This window comes from Chiloscyllium punctatum, chromosome 40 (assembly GCF_047496795.1).
Source record: "Chiloscyllium punctatum isolate Juve2018m chromosome 40, sChiPun1.3, whole genome shotgun sequence".
In the NCBI taxonomy this organism is placed as follows: Eukaryota; Metazoa; Chordata; class Chondrichthyes; order Orectolobiformes; family Hemiscylliidae; genus Chiloscyllium; species Chiloscyllium punctatum.
In genome coordinates this window covers 42,873,497-42,901,108 of record NC_092778.1, presented here as the reverse complement: position 1 = coordinate 42,901,108, position 27,612 = coordinate 42,873,497, and the positions used below count along the sequence as shown (strand labels likewise).

At 39.2% G+C, this 27,612-nt stretch overlaps 2 protein-coding genes across 9 annotated transcripts in view; one reads left to right on the top strand and one right to left on the bottom strand.

Moving 5' to 3' along the window:
* ift140 (intraflagellar transport 140 homolog (Chlamydomonas)) overlaps window positions 1–27,612 on the bottom strand; it is a 145,557-nt gene that overhangs the window by 43,175 nt on the left and 74,770 nt on the right. The gene's annotated exons all lie outside the window — the stretch shown is intronic.
* The window catches only part of tmem204 (transmembrane protein 204), a 58,861-nt gene continuing 33,166 nt past the window's right edge, over window positions 1,918–27,612 (top strand). For 2 of the 4 annotated variants that reach the window (XM_072559674.1, XM_072559673.1), the window contains exons 1-3: window positions 1,918–2,198; window positions 10,368–11,489; window positions 15,079–15,234. In XM_072559674.1, the coding sequence (XP_072415775.1) occupies window positions 11,222–11,489; window positions 15,079–15,234 (424 nt within the window). In that variant the 5' untranslated portion in view covers window positions 1,918–2,198; window positions 10,368–11,221. The remainder of the gene's footprint in view (window positions 2,199–10,367; window positions 11,490–15,078; window positions 15,235–27,612) is intronic. The other 2 variants (XM_072559672.1, XM_072559675.1) reach the window with 2 other exon arrangements.

Sequence of the window (27,612 nt, the reverse complement as noted above, 5' to 3'; positions counted from 1 at the left end):
AAAGAAAGGCTGGATAGGCTGGGACTTCTTTCACTGGATCTGAGGAGGTTAAGAGATGACCTTACAGAAGTTTATAAAATAATGAGCTGTGCAGATAGGGTTAATAAGAAGTGTCTTTTCCCTAGGATGGGGGAATTTCAAGGTTAGGGGACACATTTTTAGGGTAAGAGGAGAGAGATTTAAAAAAAGACATGAGAGGCAAATTTTTTTACACAGAGGGTGCTTCACATGTGGAATGAACTTTCTGAGGAAGTGGTGGATATGGGTACAATTTCAATGTTTAAAAGACATTTCGATAAATGTATGAATAGGAAAGGTTTGGAGGGATATGGGCCAAGAGGAGGCAGGTGGGACCAGTTTAGTTTGGGATTATTTCTGGCATGGATTGGTTGGACTGAAAGGGCTGTTTCTGTGCTGTATGACTCTATAAGCACTGAGTATTATTTAGTTGGAGAAAGACTGCAGAAAGCTACAGAACAAAGTAATTTCGGAGTCCTCGTGCATAAATCACAAAAAGCTAGTGTCCAGGTTCAGCAGATAATAGGGAAAGTAAATGTAATGTTGACCTATGTCAAGGGAATAGTGTATAAAAATAGGAAAGTTTTGCTAAAACTGTATATGGTGCTAGTCACACTACTAATAGAATACTAAGAATAGTTTGGGCCCCTTATTTAAGAAAAGATATACTAGCATTAGAGACAGTCCAGAGAAGGCATACTAGGCTGATCCAGGATGTGGAAGGACTGTCCTATGAGGAGAGGGTAAGTAGGTTGAGTCTGTACTCACTGGAATTTAAAAATGAGAGAATATTTTTGAAACATTCAAGATTTTTAGGAGATTTGACACAGCAGATGCAGAAAGGTTGTTTCCCTTTGTGGGAGAATCTAAGCTCAGATAACAATCTCGGAATAAGGCTCATTTAAGACAGAGATGAGGAGGAATTTCTTCTCTCAGAAGTTGGGTGGCACAGTGGCTCAGTGATCAGCAAAGCTGCCTCACAGCAGCAGCGACCAGAGTTCAATTCCAGCCCTGGGCGACTGTGTGGAATTTGTACATTCTCCCCATGTCTCCATGGGTTTCTCCGGGTGCTCTGATTTCCTCCTATAGTCCAAAGATGTGCAGCTTGGATGGATTAGCTATGAGAAGTTGTCCTGTAGTGTACAGGGATGTGTAGGTTAGGTGTATTAGTCATGGGAAATGTAGGGTGATAGGGATGGGTCTGGGTGGGATGCTCTTCGGAGGATTGGTGTGGACTTGATGGCCAAATGGCCTGCTTCCACACTGAAGGGATTCTATTATTCTAGTCTATGAATATGTGGAATGTTTACTGGAAAGAGCGTAGAAGCTGGATCATTAAGTATGTTTAATGTTAAGATGGACATATTTAATCAGTAAGGGAATCAAAGATTATTGGGAAAAAGAAGGAGTTGAGGATTATCAGATCAGGCATGATCACATTGAATGGCACAGCAGACTTGCTAGGCTGAATGGGGTACTTCTGCTCATATGTCTTATTGTCTTAACTGGTTGTTTGATGCTGCATAGATACTGGAGAAAAGGGTCCAATAAATGAACAGCCAAGTCAATTCCAGAAAAACAGACAGCTGATCCCAGTTGAGTATTTCTTGGCAGAGTGACCTAATGTTTATCAGGATTTGACTGTATTTGTACAAAAAGAGATCTCCTGCTGAGTACTTTTAACACATGTAGTTAGTTAATATATCAGCAAAATCAAGTAGTAAAAATGGTTTGCATCTTGACACTCGAATTGATTAGAACTTTTAATGTAATTTTTGTTACATTTTTCCTTGACAATTGGGAAGTTTTAAAATGGTTCTTTTTCCCTATTCCCCCAATGCCCCTCCCCCAGCATTTCCCAGACTGGTTTCCTGTACGTCAGAGCTCACAGCTGGGAGCTGGCCGGTTGCTGCTTGCTTCATGTGGATACTTATTGAAGAATAACTCTGCACGTACAGAGTTTGCACAGCAGCCTAAATCGCAGCAGTGTACATGACCCAGAGCCCAACATTAAAGTGAAGCTGCTTCTTTTCTATTTGTCTGCCGATCTTCAGTTTGCATGCTGTTTTCTGAAACATAGATTTGCATTTTTTTTGGATGGAATCAAGTTATAAATTGAGTATATCGTAAAATCACAGACTGTAATCAGCAACAGATGAAGAAGTGGACTCGCCAAATGGGTAACCTCTCTTTCTTACTTACAATCCATGTATTTGTCAATTCTGTTGGTGTTCTGGTAGTTTGGGATAACTTAATTGATTTTGAATCTAACCATTAATTCTGCAGTGTTGATTTTAGCATATATGATATCTGTTCACTGAAACAAGTGAATACTTATGCTATATAAAATGGGGTAATAGTTAGAAGACTGTGGGTTTTATCTGACCCAGTTTTTTAAGTGTGTATCTAGTTAGTATTTAAACAGTATTATCTCTTGAAGCCTCTTCTGTATCCTACCTTGTTAAATTAGCATTACTCAAGGAACATTGGAGGGATGTCCTTATGAAAGTTAGTAGTATTTTTGCTCAGTTAAATTAAAGCTGACTTATTTCTGTAGGCTGAGAATCATCAATGAGTGTATGTCCCTCCCTAGAGCGGATGGCAGCACTCAGTATCACAGAGATGCACTTCCCAGGCTACATTCTTTGGAAATAGATCCAAAGATAGTTTGAAAATGATGAGGAAAATGCAATTCTGTAAATGTTAAATTTGATCTTGATAGCAGAAGGAGAGAACACTAGTCCCACAGCTTCATTGAGTGACAACTCATCAGTGGCCACTAGACCTGCAACATATATTACTGTTTGACATTACTGGGACTGTCAAACTTTGATATATAATGTAAACTACAGGTTGAAAGTATATTGTGAGATAAGTGTATCATAATAGGATCTTAGTACATAAGTACTGAATCAAAATGAACACAGACTCCATTGAAACAGAGACCAAATTCAAATCAAGCTGCAGCATTCACTTCATTCTGCAGCCTTACGATTCCAAACCAATCTACTATAGTTTTTTTTTCAAGACTGTATGGAATTGAAGGAAACATAGCAACATCAGAAGCTGCATAACTATCAACAAAATAGGGAGTGCTGGAGAAACTCAGCAGGTCTGGTAGCATCTGTGAACTGAAGAAGAGTTAATATTTCGAGTCCAGTGATCCTCCATCGCTAGTTCTGACAAAGGGTCATTCACTGGACTCAAAACGTTAACTTCATTTTCACTCCACAGAATCTGGCAAACTTGTTAAGTTTCTCTAGCACCGTCTGTTTTTGTTTCAGATCTCCGCTCCACTGGAGTCATTTGTTTTATTTTAGTGAGTAGATTAGATATCCAGAATCTTGTGTAATAAAATAGCTACACTTGGATTCTTCTGTGTAATCTAATTCAAATTTACAACACAGCCCTAAAGAAACCTTTTCAGCAGGCATTGGAGAAACTCAGCAGAGTTACACAAAGTTAAGACTTAATGCTAGCTTTCTTTAGCCCTAATATGATTAAACACATAGTAAACTAAACACTGAAAAGCTACAAAAACATCGACATCGATTAATAAACTGTAAACAGCAGCCCGTGATAACAGTCTGTATCCCTGAGATATCTGCAGCACTGGCTGAAACACTAAGGAAATCATATTAAACTCAGCTAGCGGTTAAATATTTAACTGCATGAACTACCCATAATACAACACACCCACTCACCAAAACTGAACATTATTTGTAACATGGGATTAACATATGGCAAGCATGCATTGTGATACTTGAAACATGAATGAGGAAATGGATGTAATTCAAGAAACTGTGAGGTTGAAGGGAGTGCAACCTGTGCTTTGATCTCACGAATTTGGCTGGAGACTGGTCATGAAAGTGCCTATTTCAAAAAGCAACCAGTTACTGCAGCATTTAGTTTATCCTGGAATTCATGTAAGTTTAGAAACATTCCCTGCCGTAGCATTATATTATCATCAACAGTGCAATGAAGTAGATACCTACAACAGTCATATGACAGAGATCTCAAAATTCGCTCCATCTATATCCAGCTGATGAATATTGTAACTCTGACAGCTACATATTCTACATTTATTCTACTTTATTCTAAACAAGTATAGAGAATTAACTACAGGTATAAATATTTCAGGCACTGGAGAGAAAGCGCGCTCTACATTTTAACCACTAATTGTAATATACAATGCATAGAGGAAAGTATAGTTCTGGATTTTTTCCTCTGTAGAACATTCCTGGAGACATTGTTTCTCCACTGTCCTGAGAAGGGTTATGTCCCTGACTGTGAATGCTAACCTGTGCCAGCTGCACCCTTGATCATTTGAGATTCTTCCAAACTCAGTTCACTTATAGAGTCATAGAGATGTACAGCATGGAAACAGAGTGTTTGGTCCAACTCCTCCATGCCGACCAGATATTAACCTAATCTAGTCCCATTTGCCAGCAGTTGGCCCATATTCCTCTAAACCCTTCCTATTCATATACCTATCCAGATGTCTTTTAAATGTTGGAATTGTACCAGCCTCCACCACTTCCTTTGGCAGCTTATTCCATGCACGCACAACCCTCAACATGAAAAGGTTGCCCCTTAGGTCCCTTTTAATTTTTTTCCCATGTCACACTAAACTAATGCTCTCTAGTTCTGGACTCCCCCATTCCAGGGAAAGGACCATGTTGATTTACCCTATGCATGCCCCTCATGATTTTTGAAACTGTTAGAGCCAGCAGACATTTTTTAAAAAATCCATCATTTATTGCCTTCCTCTTTCTGACAGGTCTCATTTGAAGGACAGCATAATAATGCAAACCTAGGCAAAAGAGAGTACTGCAGATGCTGGAGATTAGAATTGAGAGTGTGGTGCTGGAAAAGCACAGCAGGTCAGGCAGCAACCGAGGAGCAGGAGAGTCCTGATGAAGGGCTTTTGCCGGAAACGTTGACTCTCCTGCTCCTCGGATGCTGCCTGACCTACTGTGCTTTTCCTGCACCACACTCTCGACTAATAATGCAAATCCATTTGGTGCTGCACTGATTATGTACTTAGGTCCTGTAGTATGATTTGAACCCAATATTCTTATACACAGCATTTAGACAGCTACCACTGAACCAAGCTGACAAAGATTAATTTGAATGCATGCTATATTAAGATCATGTCTCTAACTCAGTGCTCCACTCTGACCTATTGGTCAGGGCAATGAGGAATGTTTAGCTACTATGCCATGCTACAATTAGTTTCAGATTTTGAAGTTAAAAAGATTAATGGCCTACTACTCTAGAACAATGTGGAAACCAATGACACACTTTAAAGTGCTCCTAAACCTTCTATTACTTCATTGTTTACAAGTAAATATTACTGTGAACTGTTTTCTCCAAGTTTTATGCAGAGATGAAAAGAGGTCTGCTTGCAGTTTGTTATCTGAAGATGATTGGGAAGCTTCTGTGAAAGAACAGTTAGTGTTTGGGAAGGCATTCAAAGAATGTTTGAGCTGTAGTCTGTATGAGAGATCTGTATGTATCTTTTCTGTATGAAAGAATAGGAAGACTAAATATAGATTCATGAAAGATATATGAATAGTTTTCATATACTCAATCTTCAGTAAGTGATGAATAAAACAGCTTTCACCAGCACATAATGTGTGGACAAAGCATGACACATAAAAGGCAAAAAGAGTCCTCTTCTCAGATTTAACCTGTCCTGACACATTCCATTCCTAGCTTTATCTAGCATCAGATGAAAGGGTTAAACCAGAGAGAGTGTGGAAAAATTCAAAATCTTTGTGCTCAAGATTCTTCCTGTGTTCTGACTTAAAAACAATGACAACCATATGTACCTAACCTGCAGGAAACAGCAACTGGCTTTTAATAGAGAGCAGATGTGTGGGTAATAGAATTTAAATAGAAAAGTACTGAAACTATTTGTGGCAACAGTAATGTTGCGTTGAATGTACTCTGGATGTATGAACTATGAAACAGGATGAAGTGAATCAAGCGGATGCAAAACATGAATGGTTCACTGTAAATCCGAAATGTAATTTATTAACTCTAAAATCTCATGTGGACGTTACATCTTCATGGTCTCTACATATAACTGGGTCATGGAGGTTTGATTTTATAGTGTATTTTTTAAACTTTCTACCTTACATTATCAAAGTATCTGCTGGAAATTAAAAATTCTAAAATTAAAAAGAACCGTTAAAACCACAAGAGAAACTGCCAGTTGCAGATTCATAAATTTATATGACCTGCCTTTTCCATATCTCATGTTCTTCCTTTTCAGATAATGCATTCCCCTCTTGAAATCCTCGATTAAGTCTGCATCCCCCATACTCTAAGGCAGTGCATTCCAGGTCCCAATAATTTGCGGATAAGAGTTTTTCCTCATGTGTCCACTAACTCTTCTGTCAATTGTCATAAATCTGTGATCACTAGTTCTCGATCCTTTCACCAATGGGAGCAGTATTTCTCTACCTATTATGTCCAGACTCCTCACAATTTTGTAAATCTTGATCAAATTTCTTCTCAAACATCTCCTCCAAGGTAAACAATTCTAATGCCTCCAATCTGTCAATGTAACCGAAGCTCCTCATTGCTGGAACCAGTCTTGTGAACTTTTCTGCAGTCTTTTCAATGGCTTTACACTCTTTCTGAGTTGGGCACTATACTCTAGTTAAGGCCAAACAGTGTTTTATACAAGGTTAAAATAATGTCCTTGTTTTTGTAATCTTTGGCCCGATGATGAAGTCTAGGATGCTTAATGATTTATGAACTGTTCCACCAATCTGTCCAGCCAACTTCAATGACTTATGCATATATACACCCAGGTAGCCCTGTACTCCTGTTAGAATTGGAATCTTTAATTTATATAATCTCTCCACATTTTCCTATCAAAATGGATCACTTCATACTTCTCTGCATTAAATGGCATCTGCTACTTGCTTGTCCATTCCACCAACTTGGCTGCATCGTTTTGGTATTCTACACTCTCCTCCACAACATTTCCAAGTTTTGATTCATCAGCAAATATACGTCAGTAAGAGCAAGGGTCTTAACACATACCTCCAAGAAACTCCACTATAAACTTTTCTTCAGTCCAAAGATCATCTATTAACCAGTACTTTGTTTTCTGTTACTTGGCCAATTTGCTACTATTTATTTTATTCCATGAATTATAACTTTGCTCACAAGTCTGTTGTGCTGCACTTTATCAAATACCTTTTGGAAGACCACGTACATTACATTAATATCATTACCCGAGTCGACATTCCATCACCTCATCAAAAAACTCATGCAGGCTAGTTAAACACTGTTTGACTTTACCAAATCTGTGCTGGTTTGTGTTAATTAAATTGAATTATATAAATTATTTATTAAGAAAGTGTTAACGAATTGAGCAGTAGTCCTGTAGTAAGTGAGTCTGGAGAATTGATAAAGGAAATAAAGAGATGCCAGATAAATTAAACAGGCATTTTGCAAATATTTTTCACTATAGAGTATAAAAGTAACAGCCTAGAAGCAGTTATAAAGAAGGAAATGAAAGGCTGGGGGAGAAGAAAATTACAATCAATGTAGATTGTTGGAATGGCGGGTTGATAAGTGCCTAGATGCTGGTGGATTTCATCCTAGGGTCTGAAAAGAAATGGCAATTGAGATAGTTGACATGTTGGTTTTAATTTTCCAAAACTTCATGGATTTAGGGAAAAATCCAATCAAATGGGAAAATAGCGAATGTAGAATGTAACTCCTTTATTCAAATAAAGTAGAAGCAGCAAACTAACATCTGTCACAGTGAAATGTTAGAAACTATTATTAAAAAGAATTATAGCAGTAATTTAAGTTTAAGGTGATCAGGCAGAGTCAATATGGTTTTGCGAAAGGGAAGCCATATTAACCAATTCTTGGAGTTATTCTAGGAAATAAGGGGATAAAGGGGAACCAGTGGATATACTGTACTTATATTTCCTGAAGGCATTTGAATAGGGGCCACCTCAAATATTACTGTGGAAAATAAAGGGTGTAGAGTATTGGCATGGATAGAAGATTGATTGGCAAACAAAAAGCAGAGAGTAGGCATAATGGGTCTTTTTGAATTTGGCAAAATGCAACAAGTGGTATGCCATAAGGATCAATGCTGCGGTTTCAACTGTTAACAATTTAAGTAAATGACAGAGATAAAGGGACGGAAGGTATAATTACCAAATTTGTTAATGGCACAAACATAGTAGGAAAGTAAATTGTGAAGAGATGTAAGGCGGCTACAAAAAATATAAATAGATTAAGTGGGCAAAGGTCTGGCAGATGGAGTATAATGTAGGAAAATATGAAATTATCAATGTTGGCAGGGAGAATAAAAAAGTATATTATCAATGTAGCAAGGGTTTGCAGAGTTCAGAAATGCAGAGGGTTCTGGGTGTCTGACTGCATGAATTACAAAATGCTAGTCTGGAGGCACAGCAAGAAATTAACCAAACTAATAGAATGCTAAAATTTATTGAGGGGGAATTAAATACAAAGATACAGATTATGCTTCAGTTATGACGTGGAGGTGCCGGTGGACAAAGACAGATGTCACATGACACCAGGTTATAGTCCAATAGGTTTATTTGAAATCATAAGCTTTCGAAGCACTGCCCTTTGTCAAGTGAAGACACTTCTGACTTTGTTTCAGTTATCCAGAGCAATGGTGAGACCATATCTGTACTTTGTACAATACTGGTCACTTTATTTAAGGAACGATGTAAATGCACGGGAAACAGTTAAGATGATGCTCAATATCTGGAATGGATGGGTTGTCTTATAAAGAAAGATTGGACAGGACAGGCTTATATATGAAGCTTAGATGAATATGTGGCAACCTGACTGAAATACATAAGATCCTGAGGGGTCTAACAAGGTAGGTATTCATGTTCCTTTACGGGGTTGCCCATTTAAATGAGAGATGAGGCATTTTTTTCCCCACTTTCTGAAAAAGTGGTTGAAGTAGAGTCTTTCAATATTTTTATAGCAAAGTTGTATAGATTCTCGGTTAACTATGGGTGAAAGGTTATCAGGTTGATGGAAATGTGGATTTGACATTACAATCAGAACAGCCACAATCGTATTGAATGGTGGAACAGGCACAGAGGGTTGAATGGCCTATTCATTTTCCTTGTTTATAGGTTCATCGTCACCCAAGTGGCTATTAATTTTGTCCCAAATTTGGAGTTATAGAAACTTCTTCAACACAAATTAAATTGATTGACCTGTAGTTGTTGGACTTATCTTTACACCTTTCTTTAAACAAGTATCACATTTGCAATTCTTTTGTCCTTTGACATTATCAGAATCGATAGAAGACTGGAAAATAATGGTCTGTGCCTCCACAATTTTCACTCTTACTTCCCTCAGTACTCTTGGACACATCTCATCAGGTCCTAGTGCCTGATCAATTTTAAGTATAGACAGTCTATCCAATAACATCTCCTTATCAATTCAGGTGCCTCATGTCTTCTCTCTCATCATGACTTGCTTGGCATTTGCTTTCCTGATACAGGCAGATGCAAAACAATCAGTTGATGTCTTGTCTCCACTTGTGAATTTCCTTTTCGGTCTCTTAATTGTCTCCACCTTCTTTTATCACCTCTTGATTACTTGTAGGGCTATAGAAGACTTTTAGCTTCCTCAGCATTTGGTTGCCAATCTCTCCTCATACACTCCCTTCGTTATTCTTATTTGCTTTCTCATTTTTCCTCTAAACCTTCCATATTCAACCTGGTTTCTCATTTCTCCAGCCTGACATCTGTCATAACATTGTTTTCTGATGCTTGTGAGCAAAACATAAGTGTTAGAGAGAGATGCAGAGAGAGAGAAAAAGAAAAGTAAGCAAGAAAAAGAGAGATAAACTGAGAAAGGGAAGGAACATGTGAAAGAGAGCGGGAGGGAGGAAGGGAAAAAGAAGGATAGAGAATGAAGGAGAACAAGAGAGAGAAAAATGAGAAAAAAAAGAGAAAAAGAATCCAAGGAAGGACAGGGAGAAAGAGCAAGGAAGTGAGACAGAGAAAAAGATTGAATGCAAAGAGATAGACAAAAGCATCTACAGGCTGTAGAACATGTCATTAATATGATATTATGTTCATTTGTCTGAGACATACATTTATGAATCATAAAACGAGGTCTCAGAAAAAGGAAAACTGCAGATTTTGTGCTTAGAGATGTACAGTTATTCTCTCAGTTTCTTTCTTACCCAGTAGTTAAATAATATTTGAAGAGTTAAAATATATTAGAAGCACACTATCACAAATTGCAGTGTATTAGGACAGAAACCGATGGACCACTCTGCTGCCATTGCTCATTTTTCATTTCCTTTACAGTGACCTTGCCTGTATAACAGAACACAGAAGGGGAATCTGTGCTGTTTCCAAATTATTTGAGCCAGGATTTGGAAAAGCTGCTTTGATTGTCGTCCGGGTCCCTTCCTCAGAGGAAACACATCCTGTTAATGTTTGAATGTGAAGCTGGACTACTGAATGTTTGTTGCAGCCAGCAACGCCCAAAGACTCACCAGCACAGTTAGAAAAACAACAGTTTCCTCCTAACTTTGAGAGTCGTTTTCTTTTTGGTATCTTATCAGTATGTCAGGATTGTGTCACTCCCAAAGCATGGAGTCTATTTCAACAAGATGCTCAATTTCTGCTTAACTGTTTAATCTACTGCACAGTGCTTTGCTGTGATTATTAATATTTTGATTTAAGCTGAAGGCAATCTCAACCAACATTACATCAAACTGCTTTGATCAAGTTGATCTACTTTTCAACAAATTGACAAATAGATGCACAGATCCAGGAAATAACTCATTTGACTCCACCAGCTTTACTCAAAGATCTTCACTTCGTGCATCAACGAAACTTCAACAAAAGGGATGGACCTGTATGCACGGCAGCTTATCACTGCTATGTCTCCAGTCAAGAAGGCGCAAGAGGGCGGATAAACCACGTTCATTTTCATCCAGCTTAAACAGTTAAAGTATTTTCAAAATCTGACACATCCCTGTTGAGGATACTGGTGGACAGAAGGATGAATGCTCAGCTCCTCTAGCAACTCTCAGACAGCTCTAGGTGCTCCTGAATGTTTAATACACATGAGTGTTTTGTGTAGAAATAAAAAAGCTTTCTTGTGTTCACTTGGCAACTAGAGCTGTCTTGGAGTTGAGGAAAAGCAGCTGGGTATGACTGTCCAAAAGCTGGTGGCTACTGCTGTGGCAGTGGCTCTTCTGTCTCTGATTCTCAACAATGCAGCAGCCTTCACTCCAAACTGGGTGTATCAGGCACTGGAGGATGGGAGAAAGCGCAGTGTGGGATTGTGGAAGATGTGTTATGGAATTGATAAAGGGAAAGGGCCAACAAGGCTTGAACAAACTTTGGAGCGTGACTGTGAGAATTTAAACTGGGGATCAGAGCATGCTGGATTTCAAGAATCTCGGAACACAGTGAAACGTAAGTCTGTAAATCTCTTACCTATAGCTGGGGCAGAATCACAAAAAGCTAGCACACAAGTTCAGCAGGTAATAGCGAAGTCAAGTGGACTGTTGGCCTTTGTTTCAATAGGAATGGACTATAATGCAGTTTTGAAGAATGATAGGAGACCTTACTGAAATGTATAAGATCCTTAGGGCCTTAACAGGGGAGATGCAGTGAGGTTATTTTTCCCTGTGGGACAGTCTAAGACCAGAGGACAAAATCTCAAAGTAAGAGGTTGCCCATTATAGTTAGAGATGAGGAGAAATTTATTTTCTCAGAGGATAGTGAAACTGAGGAATTATTCCCGATAGAGAGATGTCAAAACTGGATTGTGAAGTATGTTCAAAGCTGCGGCAGACAGATTTTTTTTATATCAGTAAGGGAATCAAGGGAAAGTGGAGTTGGGGATTATCAGATCAGCCATAATCACACTGAATGGCAGAGCAGACTAGATGAGCTGGATGGCCTAATTATACTCTTACTTCTTATGGTCTTACTGTGGACAATGGCAGAGGCACTAATGGACTGCTGTTCCTTTACTGCTAGAGAAATGAATGGTTATAAGAATTCCTTTAATGTATTAGGGTAGGCAAGATCATTCTGCCTTTCAACTCTCATGGCTGCAGTGTACATTCCTTAAACTGTTAATGTTTGAGGGGATTATTAATTAAACTCTTATTCTATCAGTCAGAGCATGAGTTAATGAAATCTCTGTACTATCCATGAGGGGTGAATTGATGAAACCTGTGTACTGCTACTGCTAGTGAGAGGGTGAGTTAATGCAGGGCCTCCCAAAGGTGGAGTGGGGAGGAGACAGACATCCAAGTGAGGTCATAAGCTCTGAGGCAGCAATGGTCACCATGAAGCTCTGTCAAATGCCTAACAGTTATAGAGCTGTGCTCCAGCTCTAGTAGTTTTCACCGAGGGATTTCAACAAGTTTCAAGCCTCAAATGGAGTCACAGAGCAGAAATAGTTTGGGAAGTGCTGAGTTAATGAATTTCTGTACTGTCCTTGAGGGTGTGATTTGATGAAACCATTGTACAGTCGGTGAGAGGGTGAGTTAATGAACCTCAATTCCTGTAGGCACTTATTTATAAATATTGCTTGAGAGTGGGAGTTATTAAAGCACTTGCAGACTTTAGCTATCTCACAAATAGTAATACTGTGTGAATATTTCATATAACTATCATCCAAATGGAATAAACACAAAATCTTTACGTACTGGCCCACAGTATAGCAAGGTGAGGGATAAGCCATGTTCCATACTTTGAAAGCTGTTTGATAAAAAAAATTAAGGTAAGCTATATCTTTAAACAAATCAATTGGCCAAAATGGATGAATGGTCTTGGCTGTATCAGTGTACATCAGCATCTCCATCTGAATGAGAAAACTGTGGAATTGCATTGACTACGTGGGATAAATGAAGCTCAGTTTCAATGTCATTCATCAAAACTGAACACCAAACTAAGTATTTAACATTGGAACATGGTAATTATCAACTCTACAATTCAATATTACAGCAAAAAACAAACTAAATTAAAAGAAACTCTGCTTTCAAAATGGGCAAAATGTCATTTCAAACATGATACTGCCAAATCTTTATATTTCAAAGGAGACCAAGGGAAAAGGACTTTTCATTAAACCTCTGATATATTCATTCTCAAATATAATTTTTGCTGGGAAGCTAGGGTGCAAGATTGTTCATATTACTGAGAAACTCCATCATAGCATTTACTCACTGGAAACTCACTACATCACCAATAATTAATTTTTTTCATTAGTGATGCTAAAACATTGTATAAAGCTACTGTGATAGTACTGTAAGGCAACAAGGTACAATATTTGTTGGAAGAACAGGAATTATTGCAGAAAGATGAGTTGTAATGGTGTAGACTCCCTGCCTCATTCTAACTTTCCAACCCAAAATCTCTATTAAAAAACTCAGATACAACCAAATGTCAAAATGGGCATGCCCAGACAGACTGAAACTAGACACATGCAGGGCAGATCCTAATACAGCTCTTATACTTTAATACATTCCAAATAGGAAAGGTGAAGGTTATTATAGATTTTGAATCAATTGGATTACTAGTTTGTCAAGTGTTTTGACAGTCTTAGCCAAACCAGTCTTGCAGACAGAATTCCAGTCTTGCAGACAGAATTAGTCACTAGATTGACTGAAGGCTGACAAAATCTATCTTTTTTTTCATAAAATGAAAACATTATAAATAGGACAGGATTAGGTTACACATTCTTTCATGTTTGCTTCACTACTGAACATGATCATTGTTGATCTTCTGCTTCAACCTAGAAGACAGTATAATTGGAAAGTTTTTTTTATATAAGAGAGTTGTCTTACTCCACCTACATTGAACCAGTGTGAATCGATTCAACTGTAATTGTTTTAATTGCTGAGTCCCTCATTATCAACAACCATTGACCAGAAACTGAACTGGACAAGCTAGATAAAAACTTCGGCTACAAAAGCATGTCAAAGGCTAGGAATCCTGTAATGAGTCACTCAACTTCTGACTCCCAAAGTATGTCCTCCATCTACAAGGCACAAGTCAGCAGTGTGATTGATCATTGGCATCATAACCACAAATGTTCACTCCCTTCACCACTGATGCTAAGTAGCAGCAGCATGTATGATCTACAAGAGCCATTACAGAAATTTACCAAGGTTCCTGAGACAATACCTTCCAACCCATGACCACGATCACCTAGAAGGACAAGGGCAACAGATACATGAGAACATCTCAACCCACAAGTTTACCACCAAGCCACTCATTATCTAAACTTGGAAATGTAATTGCTGTTTCTTTAGTACCACTGAGTCAGATTCTGGAACTCACTCCCTAACAGCATTGTGGGTCTATCTACAGCAAACAGACTATAGCAATTCAAAAAGGCAGCTCACCACCATCTTAAAGGCAACTAGGAATAGCCAGTAAATGCTGGTTCAGCCAGTGACACCCATATCCTTTGAATTTCGAATATAAATTTGGCATTCTGTTCCAAATATTTGTACTGCGTAGGGAAAGAGATTTTTGATCTCTGGTCCCATGTTAGGTTGCTTAGTTTTAAATCTGTGTCACTAAATATCAACTTGCAAACTAATTTAAACATCAGCTTGTGCCTGCATCTCATTGTTTAAAAAACCTAGATCATGACTTTTACCCCCCACCCAAATTTTCTTTGTTCCAAAGTAACTAAGTTCGCTTTCTCAAATGTGAAACTGTCACCTTTCTCCATAATAAAGTAAGTACAATTATTCACACCATTACCTGCATTAATTAGCACCAAACCAATCATTATTGTCAAGAGTACTATTGATAGCCCATACGTCTGTGCCCTGAATTATATCAGAAAATGTGCATACATTAGGGCTGAGGATAGTCACTGATTATTTTCTGTTATCATGTGGTCAGTCACAGAATATTTAATAATTTTGCTCTTAACTGTTTACTTTAACTGAGTATTATCTACTGAGGCAACACATGACTGAAGTGGACTGTACTTTAATCTCCTCTGAGTTAATTACACTGTCTCCATCTCCTGCAGTTCAGTTTGATATGATGCGAGCCTGTAACCTGATTGCCACAGTGGCTTTGACTGTTGGCCAGCTCATCTTCCTCCTTGGACTGATGGAATTGCCTCTAATTAGCCAAGATTCTCAGTGGTGGGAAGAGGCAATAGCTGCTCTGTTTCAGCTATCCAGTGAGTAACACATTTACTTTCCCATTTGGAAATTGTACATGTAGCATCAAAATGAGTCAGACTGATAGTGTTTCGTTGTCACTTCAAAAGCACCTTCCATAGTTATTTACGTTCACTCTCGTAAGAACTATCAGTTGCCAAATTTTGCGACTATCAATAACAAAGAATCATAATTTCGTACAGCACAGAATATGCAGCATGCAAGCATTGACTCTTTGAAATAGCTATCCAATTAGTCTCATTCCCTGCTTTTACCCCATAGCCTTGCAACTGAAACAAAGACAACTGGCCAGGATAAAAATTCAGAGTGGTACAGTTATCAGTCCCACACTCTAACATACGGCACAAAGTTTGCAAACATCTAGCATTGCTGCACTGTTAATATGCATTTATGAACATTTAAATTTACTCAAATATACTTCACAGATTGGGCACGGTCCACTGGACCACTGAAATACAAAGCCTGAGGGATCACAGAGGCAGGTTTGAACCCGTCCCAAGTCTCCCTGGAATGGGTAGATTCTGATCTCTGAGAATACTGAAGAAATGCATGAGAGGACAATATCCAGTCTGGGCCAAAATCAGTACACCTATGGATTACACAGACACGTCGGTAAAGCATGGGTAGTATAAACACATTTCCAATTGCAAGCAGTCATGATTTATGACCAGAAAAGCTGTGCCTAAATGAAATCCCAATTCTGATAGTGGGTCACCACTGCTCACTTTCTAGCAATCAGCTGGGTGCAATAGTGGTAATCTCCAGATGCAGATCATCTACCCATCCTCTTTTGGAGAAACTCTCACAAGTGTAACATGCAGAGAGGATATTTTCTGTATAGCAAACACAGTTGCAATTAACACTTTTTTGTGATGCAAGTTAATGGTAGTGTGCTGGAAGCGTTGCTGAACAAAGAGGCCTAGGGGTGCAAGTGGCCTGGGGACTGTTGCCAAACCAAGAGACCTAGGAGTGCAAATGCATAATTCCTTGAAAGTAGAGTTCCAGATAGACAGGCTGGTGAAGAAGGCACTTGGCGTGCTTTCCTTCATTGGTCAGTGCATTGAGTATAGGTTTTGGCATGTCATGTTGCAGGTTTTAGAGGCCACTTTTAGAATACTGTATTCAATTCTGGTTCCCTGCAGTAAGAAAGATGTTGTTAAACTTGAAGAGAGTTCAGAAAAGATTTACAAGGATGTTGCCGGTTTTGGAGGGTTTCAGCTATAGGGAGAGGCTGAATAGGTGGGGCCCTTTTTCCCTGAAGTGCTGGAGGCTGAGGGTTGGCCTTATAGAGATTTATAAAATCATAAGGGGCACAGATAGAGTGATTTGGGAAGGCCTTTTGCCCAGGGTAGGGGAGTCCAAAACTAGATAGCATAGGTTTAAAGTGAGAGGAGTGCAGAGGGCCGTGTGTATGGAACAAGCTGCCAGAGGAGGTGGTGGAAGTAGGTACAATTACATTTAAAAGGCACGTGGATGGGTATGTGAATAGGAATTGTTTAGAGGGGTATGGGCCAAATGCTGGCAAATGGGACTAGATCAATCCAAGATACCTGGTCAGCGCAGATAAGAGTCTGTTTCAGTGCTGTATAACTCTATGACTCCAAGTAGTTCACTATTCTTGATTGTTCTCCTTGTGCAATAAGTATTATAGTATTACTTGCACATTCAGTTATAAGGTGCACTCAAGACAAAGAACTTCACAAAAACCAGAAGAGTTCTTGTAATCTAATGGTACATTTTTTTGGTCCCATCCTGTAATCTTAACAATCCTGATCACAGTATAATCCTTTTTCAGAAAAACAGCTTTGAAATCTGGAGCGTGACTCAATGATCAAAGACATCCAGGCAGTACATACTGAGATCTGCCAAGATTCGATCATTATTTAGTTTTTATATGCATTACAATTGGGTATTTTTCTACACACTCAATTATAGAAAGTTTGTTCATGTTGACCTCCAATAGTCTTTGAAAGATATTTTGGGAGTCAGGTCAAATGCTTACAGATGAGTGAGAGTCAATGAGCCGTAACAAAGAAATTATTTAATGGATCAGCTAACTATCCTCAGATAAAAGAAAAGTTGAGAAAAGGGAAATTTTTGAGTTTAAAATTAACATGTTAGAGGCTGAGCAGCTGTCTCTGCCAACAGCATGGATTTCTAATACAAATTATTTCCAATGTGAAATCCTGAGATTTCTTTGTGGATCTCTACTTGCTCAGTGAGGAGGAAATGCAGTCTCTGTGTTTATACACTATTCCATTGACAATCAGAGAACTGGAGAACCATGTCATTCTGTGGAGCTGCTAATTTTAGCTCCAGAAATTTGCACTTGCTGCCCAGTGTCTGCTCAGAGTGTGATGAGCGACTGGAGGGCGCCAGGATATCCCGATCCAGGGACAGGAAATGCCTGTTATTACCTGTTACGCAAGCTGAGCCTTGAAGCCTGCAGAGAGCCTTGTCTGAGGCCCAGGGAAACCAAAGTCTGCTGGCAAATAAAATGCTACACCACAAATCACTCAGCAGCTCACTGTAGATAAGCGAGCAAGCAAGTTGCCACGAAAATGTCAAGTTACAGAGATGTAACTTCACAGAAATTTATATTAAAACATTTTTTCTCAAATGGATATGAAAAGACATGGAGAGAATGTTAATTGAACCTAAATTGTTTGAAAGATTTGGTGTTTTTAACTTATGCTATTCTCAAACAGTTTGCCATTCACCATCTTGAAGGAGACAGGCATTGGCTGCAATGAGCAGTGAACATGAAGTTGCTCAACTTTTTTTTCCTATTAAAGCGCAAGCATTTTAGTCACATTCAAATACCCAGATATATTTTATGAAATATAAAGCTTGCAGACAATAAACACTATGCTGTCCTTTAGCCTGTGCAGGGCAGACTGTGAACAGTTGTACACAGTACTCAGACCCTGCAAGAATATAAGCAATGTTGTTGAATGGTTGTCAATTACTGATAAGCAAAACTGCAAAGGGGAGGACATGAGAGCTGAATTACATAACTGGGGACTTGTATCTTTCATCCTTCTTCCACTCTGTGAAGTCTTCAGGCAGTAGTTACTGAGAACAGAATTCTGTGCACAGGCAGAAATCGAAGTGAACTAACTTAGTAAACTGGGGTTGTAGAGCTAGGACAGAGGCAGATTGGTGCCTGGACCTGGTAAGCTGATTTATAGGATGCTGGTAAATCAGGGCTTTGAGTCAGTGGGAGATAAATTGGCCCTAATACCTGTTGCATTGGGGATTTTGATTAGTTACTTAACTGCGGTCCTTCTGCCCTCAAATTTCCTTAGCACAAGTTGCCATATGTCACTGCTTTGAATTCCACTATCCCTGTGACAACTTTTAAGCAGCAAGAAGGAAATTGCCACAGTCCATCAGCAGATTCACGTATCACAGCTAAAAACACAACAACCCAATGTTGTCAGACTGGATAGGATTAGTTTTATTGGACAAAACCATCTTTCCGGATCAAATTTGATCGAAGAGAATATGGAGAAGTTTATTTGAAGTACACCTAAGTATACCTAAACACACACACAACAAACTTTAAATGAAAAATTTAAATAATCAATGTAATAAATGTTCCACAGATTCAGCATTGTGATTCACTGATATTAGATATATAAATGAAATTATTTTCAATATCAACTACAAAGGGAGTATAAAAAGTGGTTAGTCAATTCAATTCTTTCAACAGTGCAGTTATGCTGTAAAGCACAGTGTGCTGAGAGAGGTGAGAACAGGCAGAGAGTGTGATAGTGTGAGTGAGAAAGAGAGTGTGAGAAAGTGAGAGAGAGCAAGAGTGAGACAGCACAGGAGAGAGAGTGAGATGGGTTGACAGAAAAGAGTGATGAGCCTAAGGAGGGGTCTGGGTGAGTTGGGCATGGAGAGAAGTGGGGACATTTGAAAACGTGGTCAGTTTCCACGTAAAAACTGAAGATATTTATTGAATAACCACTACTGGGTGAGGAAACATTTACTCTAGATAAACATAGGGTTCAAAGAAGTTCTTACTCTCAGTCCTTGGGAATAAATACTGCTCCCTCATCATCAACTTTCTCGCTTTATCTGGCAAATGTCTAAGACTTAACCAGACTGTTTGTAGTGTTGTCTAATTGATCTCAAGTGGAGCTTCTGAATGCCTATCACTTAGACTGTCTGTTTCCAACCTGTAACACCATCTGACTTCCACATTGCCTCTTGCTGCTGAAATCTCTTATCTGTGCTTCAGTTACTCCAAATTGAATATTCCCTAGAGCGCCCTAGGGACATTTTATCAAGTTAAAATTACAATACAAAATGTGAGCAGTCTTTGAGATACAGGTGAGCGAAGGTCTACTGAGAGAGACCACACAAACATACAAAATGGGTGCTGAAGGTAGTAATTCAGCTCTCTGAGCCTGCTCCGTAATTCAACAAGGTCATGGCCGATCTATTTGTGTTCTGAATCCTGATTCCCAATTACTCAACTCCCACTGTTTTCTGAGGCAGAGAGTTCCAAATCGTACAAACCTTAGGGGAAAAAAAAATCTCATCTCTGAAAGGACGACCCCTAATTATATAACAGTATCCCTACTTCTGGATTCGGGCACAAGATGAAACATCCTCGACATGTCCACCTTGGCAAGACCATTCAGGATCTTATACACTCCAAAACTCAAGTGGAAACAAGCCCAGCCTGTCCAACTTATCTTCATATAACAACACATTCATCCCAATTCCTCTCCTAATAAAGGGCATCTCATTAGTTTTCTTGTATGTTATAATCGGATACTAGAAAACCTAGATCCTGCTGCACCTCAGAAATTCCAGCAGTCATTCTCAGTTGAAGTAATACTCTGCTTTTTAGTCTACCTGACAAAGTGAAGAAAGTCATATTTTTCCCACAGTGTACGGTTAGATCTTGGCTCATTCACACAAACTGTCTTCTGCAAATGTACGTTCATTCGTCTCATAAGACATTGATATAAGTTTTAAAAGTTTGAAGCCTTAGCAGAGGTGGGATTCCACTTGTCTCAGCCAGACAATTAGATAAGAACCATTAATGCGTATGCTATTCTCACCCAGCCAGTCAATCTTTTATCCATACTGATATGTTGACACCTACCCCATGAGCTTTTATTTTCTGCAATAACCTTTGCAGTCGCATCTAATTAAATACCTTCTAGAAATTCAAGTACATGCATCGACAGATACCCCTTTATCCACAGCATGTTAATCCTTCAAAGAAATTTGATAACTTGGTTAAAAAATATTTCTTTCATCAAATTATGCTGACTCTTCCCAATTACTTGAGTTTTACTAAGTCGCAAGCTTGATGACCTATTAATGACAATATATATATATTTATAACTTTACAATCTAATGGAACTTTTCCACCTCCTTTACTACCCTAGGATGGAGTCCATTTGGACCCAGTAGACGTGTAAGCCCGCAGCACCTTCAGTTACTTTTGCCCTTTTGGCTATTACTACAGCCAATCTGTCTTTTCCAGTTTATATGAAGATTAATGTCACCCATTATATTGCCATCCATTCATGACAAGCACCCAATATTTCTTCCTGTACACTACATCCTACTTGTGATCCTATTAAAGGGCTTATAGATCATTTCCACTAGTAACTTTTTCACCCTGCTATTCCTTATTTCCACACAAACTGATTCTTTATCCTGATCTCCTGAACCAAGGGCATCTATAACTATTGAGGCAATGCCATCTTTGATTAACAGTTCTATCCCTCTACCTTTATCTAACTTCCAATTCCTTTTAAGTGACATACACCCCTCAATGCTAAGTGCCCAACCACTGTCACCCTGAAGCTACATCTCTGTAATGACTAGCAGATCATATTTATTTACTTCAGTGTGTGCTATAAATTTGTTAACTTTGTTATGAGTTCTGAGCATATTCAGACACAAAGACTTTAATTTTATCTTTTTGTTATCTTTGTAATTTTGTAACTGTTTGATGCATTAATATTCTTTTTTACCTCTCTGTACCTTCCTGCCATTCATTGATCCTAATTTTCCATTTTAGTATTTTCCTTTTTTTAAACCTTGCCTCTACTCTTTCATATTTGATCTCTTATGGAGTCATAGAGATGTACAGCATGGAAACAGACACTTCAGTCCAACTTGTCCATGCTGACCAGATATCCCAAGCCAATCTCGTCCCACCTGACAGTAACCGGCCCAAATCCCTCTAAACCCTTCCTATCCATATACCCATTCAGATGCCTTTTAAATGTTGCAATTGTACTCGCGTCCACCACTTCTTCTGGTAGCTCATTCCAGACATGTACCACCCTCTGCGTGAAAAAGTTGCCCCTTAGGTCTCTTTTACATTTTTCCCCTCTCACCCTAAACCTATGCCCTTGTGTCCCCATCCCAGGGAAAAGACCTTGTCTATTTATCCTACCCATGCCCCTCATGATTTTATAAACCACTATAAGGTCACTCCTCAGCCTCTGACACTCCAAGGAATTGTCCCCACTAATTAAAGCTTTTTTTGGTTATATAGTTCTCAAGAGCATGAGACTTTGGGCAATTCAGATGTAGACTGTGCCAACTGTACAGTCCCCAGTTTCCCAGTTCTGGAGCCTGCGGCCCATGAACAATCTTTGAATCACATATTCATTTGTCCAATTTTATGCGCTCTTTGCCAATAAGCCTGCAGCTCAGGTAATAGTCCAGTGATTGTAACCATTGAGGCACTGCATTTGATTTAATACCTAACTCCTCATACTCTCAATGGTGAACCCCTTTCCTAGTTCGTTCATGTTGTTGATACCTAAAGGACAATGGCAACAGGATACTCTCATTGAGAGTTCCTCTTCAACCATAAGCTGAACCCTGGCAGCAAGCAGCCAACACAGATGTCTGGAGTCTCGCTCTTTGCTGCAAAGTACATTGTCAATCCCCTTATCCTCTATGACCAGTACATTCCTTGCTGCTCCATCCACTTGAATGGCCTTCCTGTACAACAGGGCAGTGGTCACTCTACCTATCCACCTTGCAATACCTATTGTCATCCAAATAGGCTGAGAGAACCTCAAACATACAGGACAATTGCACTTCTGCCCTTAAGGTCTCCTTATATACCTCACTCAGTCACATCCTCCTGAAGGTGAGGCGAGGGTACTGATAGAGTTGTGTTTGGAATAAGACAATTGTAATTAGCAAAGTAAGGTTAGTAAGGCATGATTGACCCTATACTAATGGCATAGTGGAAATTCTTGCTTGATTTTGTTTTACATGTACGAAGTAAAGATCAAACACCTGATGTATTGTGTACAGACTGGTCAGTCAATCTCCAATGGAAAGCAGCCAAAACTGCTAATTCCTGTAAGGTACACATGGTTACAGAGTGGGATACATGTGACAACCTAGCGAACAAGCATGTTAAAAATCTGCATTAGAACTGGAATGTCCCTTAGAACAGGAAACTTGACTTCGCTCTTGAAATGAAAGTTAAACAGCTCCTTTCCCACTCCATTATCTGCTTCCTTCCCCAGTGAGAAGGATTATGTGATGTTGTATCTTGAAGGATGTGAAATGAGGTTAAATAATCATCACTCATTTAACACAAAAACTAAAATAAACTTCAATGGTGTGTCATTATTCACATTTTGTTTAGAGTGAAACTTAAGAAATTATGATTAATTTATTGCTCTCTTCAGTGCTGATAGAGGCCACATGGATATGAAGTTGGCTGAGTGATAGGAAATGGTAAATGGTTATTTTCCAGACTGTAAGATGGTATAAAGTATGTTTTCCCAGTGATTGGTACTAGGATCACTGCTGAGGACACAATTTCAAAATTTGGAGATGACACAAAATTTCCTGTAAACTTTTCTGCAAAACAGTATTGGGAACTGTGAAGAGGGCAATGATAGACTTCAAGAGCACACAGACAGGTTGATGGAAATTAATGTGACATATGGTATGTAATGGAGAGAAGTATTAAGTGAAATATTTTGGTCAAAATGAGGCAGTAAGAAATAAAGGCAAGAAATCAAAATGGAGTGCAGAAATAGAGATTCAGGGAATATACATGCACAATTATGGACAATGGTAGAACACATTGTGAGTATGGTTAAAAAGGCATCTGGGCTTCAGGGCTTTATAAATACTGGCAAATTATTACAAACCCTTATTAAACTTGGGTTGAGAGAAAAGCCTATGACAGCCTATGCTTTCTTAAAAGGCAATATGGAGTATGCGTGAAATATTGCATCAAATTCTGAACACTGCACCTTAGGAAAGAGGTGAAAGCATATCAGCAAGTGTAAAAAAGGTTCCTGAGAATGGACAGAGGCATATGAGAATTCTGTTCTGAAGATATTTTGGAGAAGCTCGGGTTAATCTCAGAGAAGTTTGATAGGAGAGTTAGTAGAAATATTCAAAGGCATAATGGATTTGGGTAGAATACACAGGGAAAATTATTCCTTTTTTTATTCATGAAATGAAGGCATCACTGGCTAAGCCAGCATTTATTGCCCATCCCTAATTGCCCAGAGGGCAGTTAAGAGTCAACCACATTGCTGTGGGTCTGGAGTCACAAGAGGGCCATACAAGGTAAAGTTGGCAGTTTCCTTCCCTAAAGGACATTAGTTAATCAGATAGGTTTTTCTGACAATCAACAATGGATTCATAGTTATCATTAGACTCTTAATTCCAGATTGACAGAATGGTGAAGGATCAAAGGACACTTGTGTAAGAGTAATTAGCAATAAAAGTAGCAGTGACACAGGAAAAACATTTTATACAGCAAGTGATTAGGATTTAGAACCCACAGTGGCTTTAAAAAGACAATTTTAAAACAAAAATATTCAATAAAATGTGGGTGTCACTACCAAGACCAGCATTTATTTCCCATCCCTAAATGCCCTTGAACTGAGTAGCTTGCTAGATCATTTCACAGCAGCTAAGTGCCCACACACTGCTCGGAGTCACGAGTCACGTGTTGGCCTGACCAGATAAGCATGGCAGATCTCCTTTCTGAAATGATATTAGTGAAGTGACGACAGCTTCATAGTCACTATTGGATAAGTACCTGAGGAAACATATTGCAGAGTTATGTGGACAGAAGGAGGGGTAGGATTAACTGAAAGAGAACTGGCATGGACATGAGGAGCTGAATTACCTAAAGCTGTGCTGTAACCATTCAGAAGGCACTACTCAATTGAGTAGGCAATATGAATTTATTTTTGACTAATGATTAGTTATAAGTAATAAATAAAATTCACAAAATTTGTCTTTTTGTTCAACCTGACAGCACTATTTTGCCATTTTGTTGGCATTTGTTGTTGTGACAAGTTCTGATTAGGTAAGCACAGTCTGACAATATGGTAATGTTAAGATTTGGGAATGTGTGCCATTCATATTTCTTGTCATTGGAGTTCATGCAAAGGGCCTGTGAAGGGAAATGACTTGCCTCAAATTAAAATTTTATTTTGGGCTTTGTGGTGGAAGTTCTAATAGTGGTTTCCTGTTGTCACCTGATGAGTAATTGTTCCACCATGAAGCAATAAAGAATCAAGATGAATAAAAGGAGGAATGTAACCATAAAAATTCTAACTGGACCACAATACTCACACGACAGGAGGTAACAGGCAAAGAATAGTAGCACGGTTTTGATTAATCTGGAGAAATCAGAGTCAGAGGAAAGGAAGAAGAAAGAAAATAGCTACAATTGTTAGATTTTAACAAAAATGCACAGAACTCAAACATAGAGTCATAGAGATGTACAGCGCGGAAACGTTCCCTTTGGTCCAACCTGTCCATGCCGACCAGACATCCCAACCCAATCCAGTCCCACCAGCCAGCACCCGGCCCATATCCCTCCAAACCCTTCCTATTCATATACCCATCCAAATTTTTTTTAAATGTTGCAATTGTACTAGCCTCCACCACTTCCTCTGGCAGCTCATTCCATACATGTACCACTCTCTGTGTGAAAATGTTACCCCTTAGGTCTCTTTTATATCTTTCCCCTCTCCCTAAACTTATGCTCTCTAGTTTTGGACTCCCCGACCCCAGGAAAAAGACTTTATCTATTTAACCTATCCATACCCCTCATAATTTTGTAAACCTCTATAAGGTCACCCCTCAGCCTCCGACTCTCCAGGGAAAACAGCCCCAGCCTGTTCAGCCTCTCCCTATAGCTCAAATCCTCCAACCCTGGCAACATCCTTGTACATCTTTTCTGAACCCTTTCAAGTTTCACAACATCCTTCCAATAGGAAGGAGACCAGAATTGCACGCAATATTCCAACAGTGGCCTAACCAATGTCCTGTACAGCCACAACATGACCTCACAACTCCTGTACTCAATACTCTGACCAATAAAAGAAAGCACACCGATCGCCTTCTTCACTATCCTATCTACCTGCGACTCCACTTTTAAGGAGCTATGAACCTGCACTCCAAGGTCTCTTTATTCAGCAACACTCCCTAGGACCTTATCATTAAATGTATACATCCTGCTAAGATTTGCTTTCCCAAAGTGCAGCACCTTGCATTTATCTGAATTAAACTCCATCTGCCACTTCTCTGCCCATTGGCCCATCTGGTCAAGATCCTGTTGTAATCGGAGGTAACCCTCTTCGCTGTCCACTACACCTCCAATTTTGGTGTCATCTGCAAACATACTAACAGTCCCTCTTATGCTCACATCCAAATCATTTATGTAAATGACAAAAAGTAGAGGACCCAGCATCGATCCTTGCGGCACTCCATTGGTCACAGGCCTCCAGTCTGAAAAACAACCCTCCACCACCACTGTCTTCTATCTTCAATAGAAGTTCTGTGTACAAATGGCTAGTTCTCCCTGTATTCTGTGAGATCTAACCTTGCTAATCAGCCTCCCATGAGGAACCTTGTCAAATGCCTTACTGAAGTCCATATAGATTACATCTACTGCTCTGCCCTCATCAATCCTTTTTGTTACTTCTTCAAAAAACACAATCAAGTTTGTGAGATATGCACAAAGCCATGTTGAATATCCCTAATCAGTCCTTGCCTTTCCAAATACATGTACATCCTGTACCTCAGGATTCCCTCCAACAACTTGCCCACCACTGACGTCAGGCTCACTGGTCTATAGTTTCCTGGCTTGTCTTTACCACCCTTCTTAAACAGAGCCACCACGTTAGCCTACCTCCAGTCTCCCAGCACCTCACCTGCGACTATCGATGATACAAATATCTCAACAAGAGGCCCAGCAATCACTTCTCTAGCTTCCCACAGAGTTCAAGTGTACACCTGATCAGGTCCTGGGGATTTATCCACCTTTATGCATTTCAAGACATCCAGGACTTCCTCCTCTGTAATTTGGACATTGTGCAAGGTGTCACCATCTGTTTCCTGACAGTCTATATCTTCCATATCCTTTTCCACAGTAAATACTGATGCAAAATACTTGTTTAGTATCTCCCCCAATTTCTGCGGCTCCACACAAAGGCCGCTTTGTTGATCTTTGAGGGGCCCTATTCTCTCCCTAGTTACCCTTTTGTCCTTACTGTATTTGTAAAAACCCTTTGGATTCTTCTTAATTCTATTTGTCAAAGCTATCTCATGTCCCCTTTTTTCCCCTCCTGATTTCACTCTTAAGTACATGCCTACTGCCTTTATACTCTAAGGTTTCACTCGATTTATCCTGTCTATACCTTACATATGCTTCCTTCTTTTCTCAACCAAATCCTCAATTTCTTTAGTCATCCAGCATTCCCTATACCTACCAGCCTTCCCTTTTACCCTAACAGGAATAAACTTTCTCTAGATTCTCGTTATCTCATTTCTGAAGGCTTCCCATTTTTCAGCCATACCTTTACCTGCGAACATCTGCCTCCAATCAGCTTTTGAAAGTTCTTACCTAATACCGTCAAAATTGGCACTTCTCCAATTTAGAACTTCAACTTTTAGATCTGGTCTATCCTTTTCCATCACTATTTTAAATCTAATAGAATTATGGTCGCTGGCCCCAAAATTCCCCATCCACTGACACCTCAGTCACCTGCCCTGCCTTATTTCCCAAGAGTAGGTCAACGTTTGCACCTTCTCTAGTAGGTACATCCACATACTGAATCAAAAAATTTTCTTGTACACAATTAACAAATTCCTGTCCATCGAACCCTTAACACTATGGCAGTCCCAGTCTACGTTTGGAAAGTTAAAATCCCCTACTGTAATCACCCTATTATTCTTACAGATAGCTGAGATCTCCTTACAAATTTGTTTCTCAATTTCCCTCTGACTATTAGGGGGTCTATAATACAATCCCAATAAGGTAATCAACCCTTTCTTATTTCTCAGCTCCACCCAAATAACTTCCCTGGATGTATTTCCAGGAATATCCT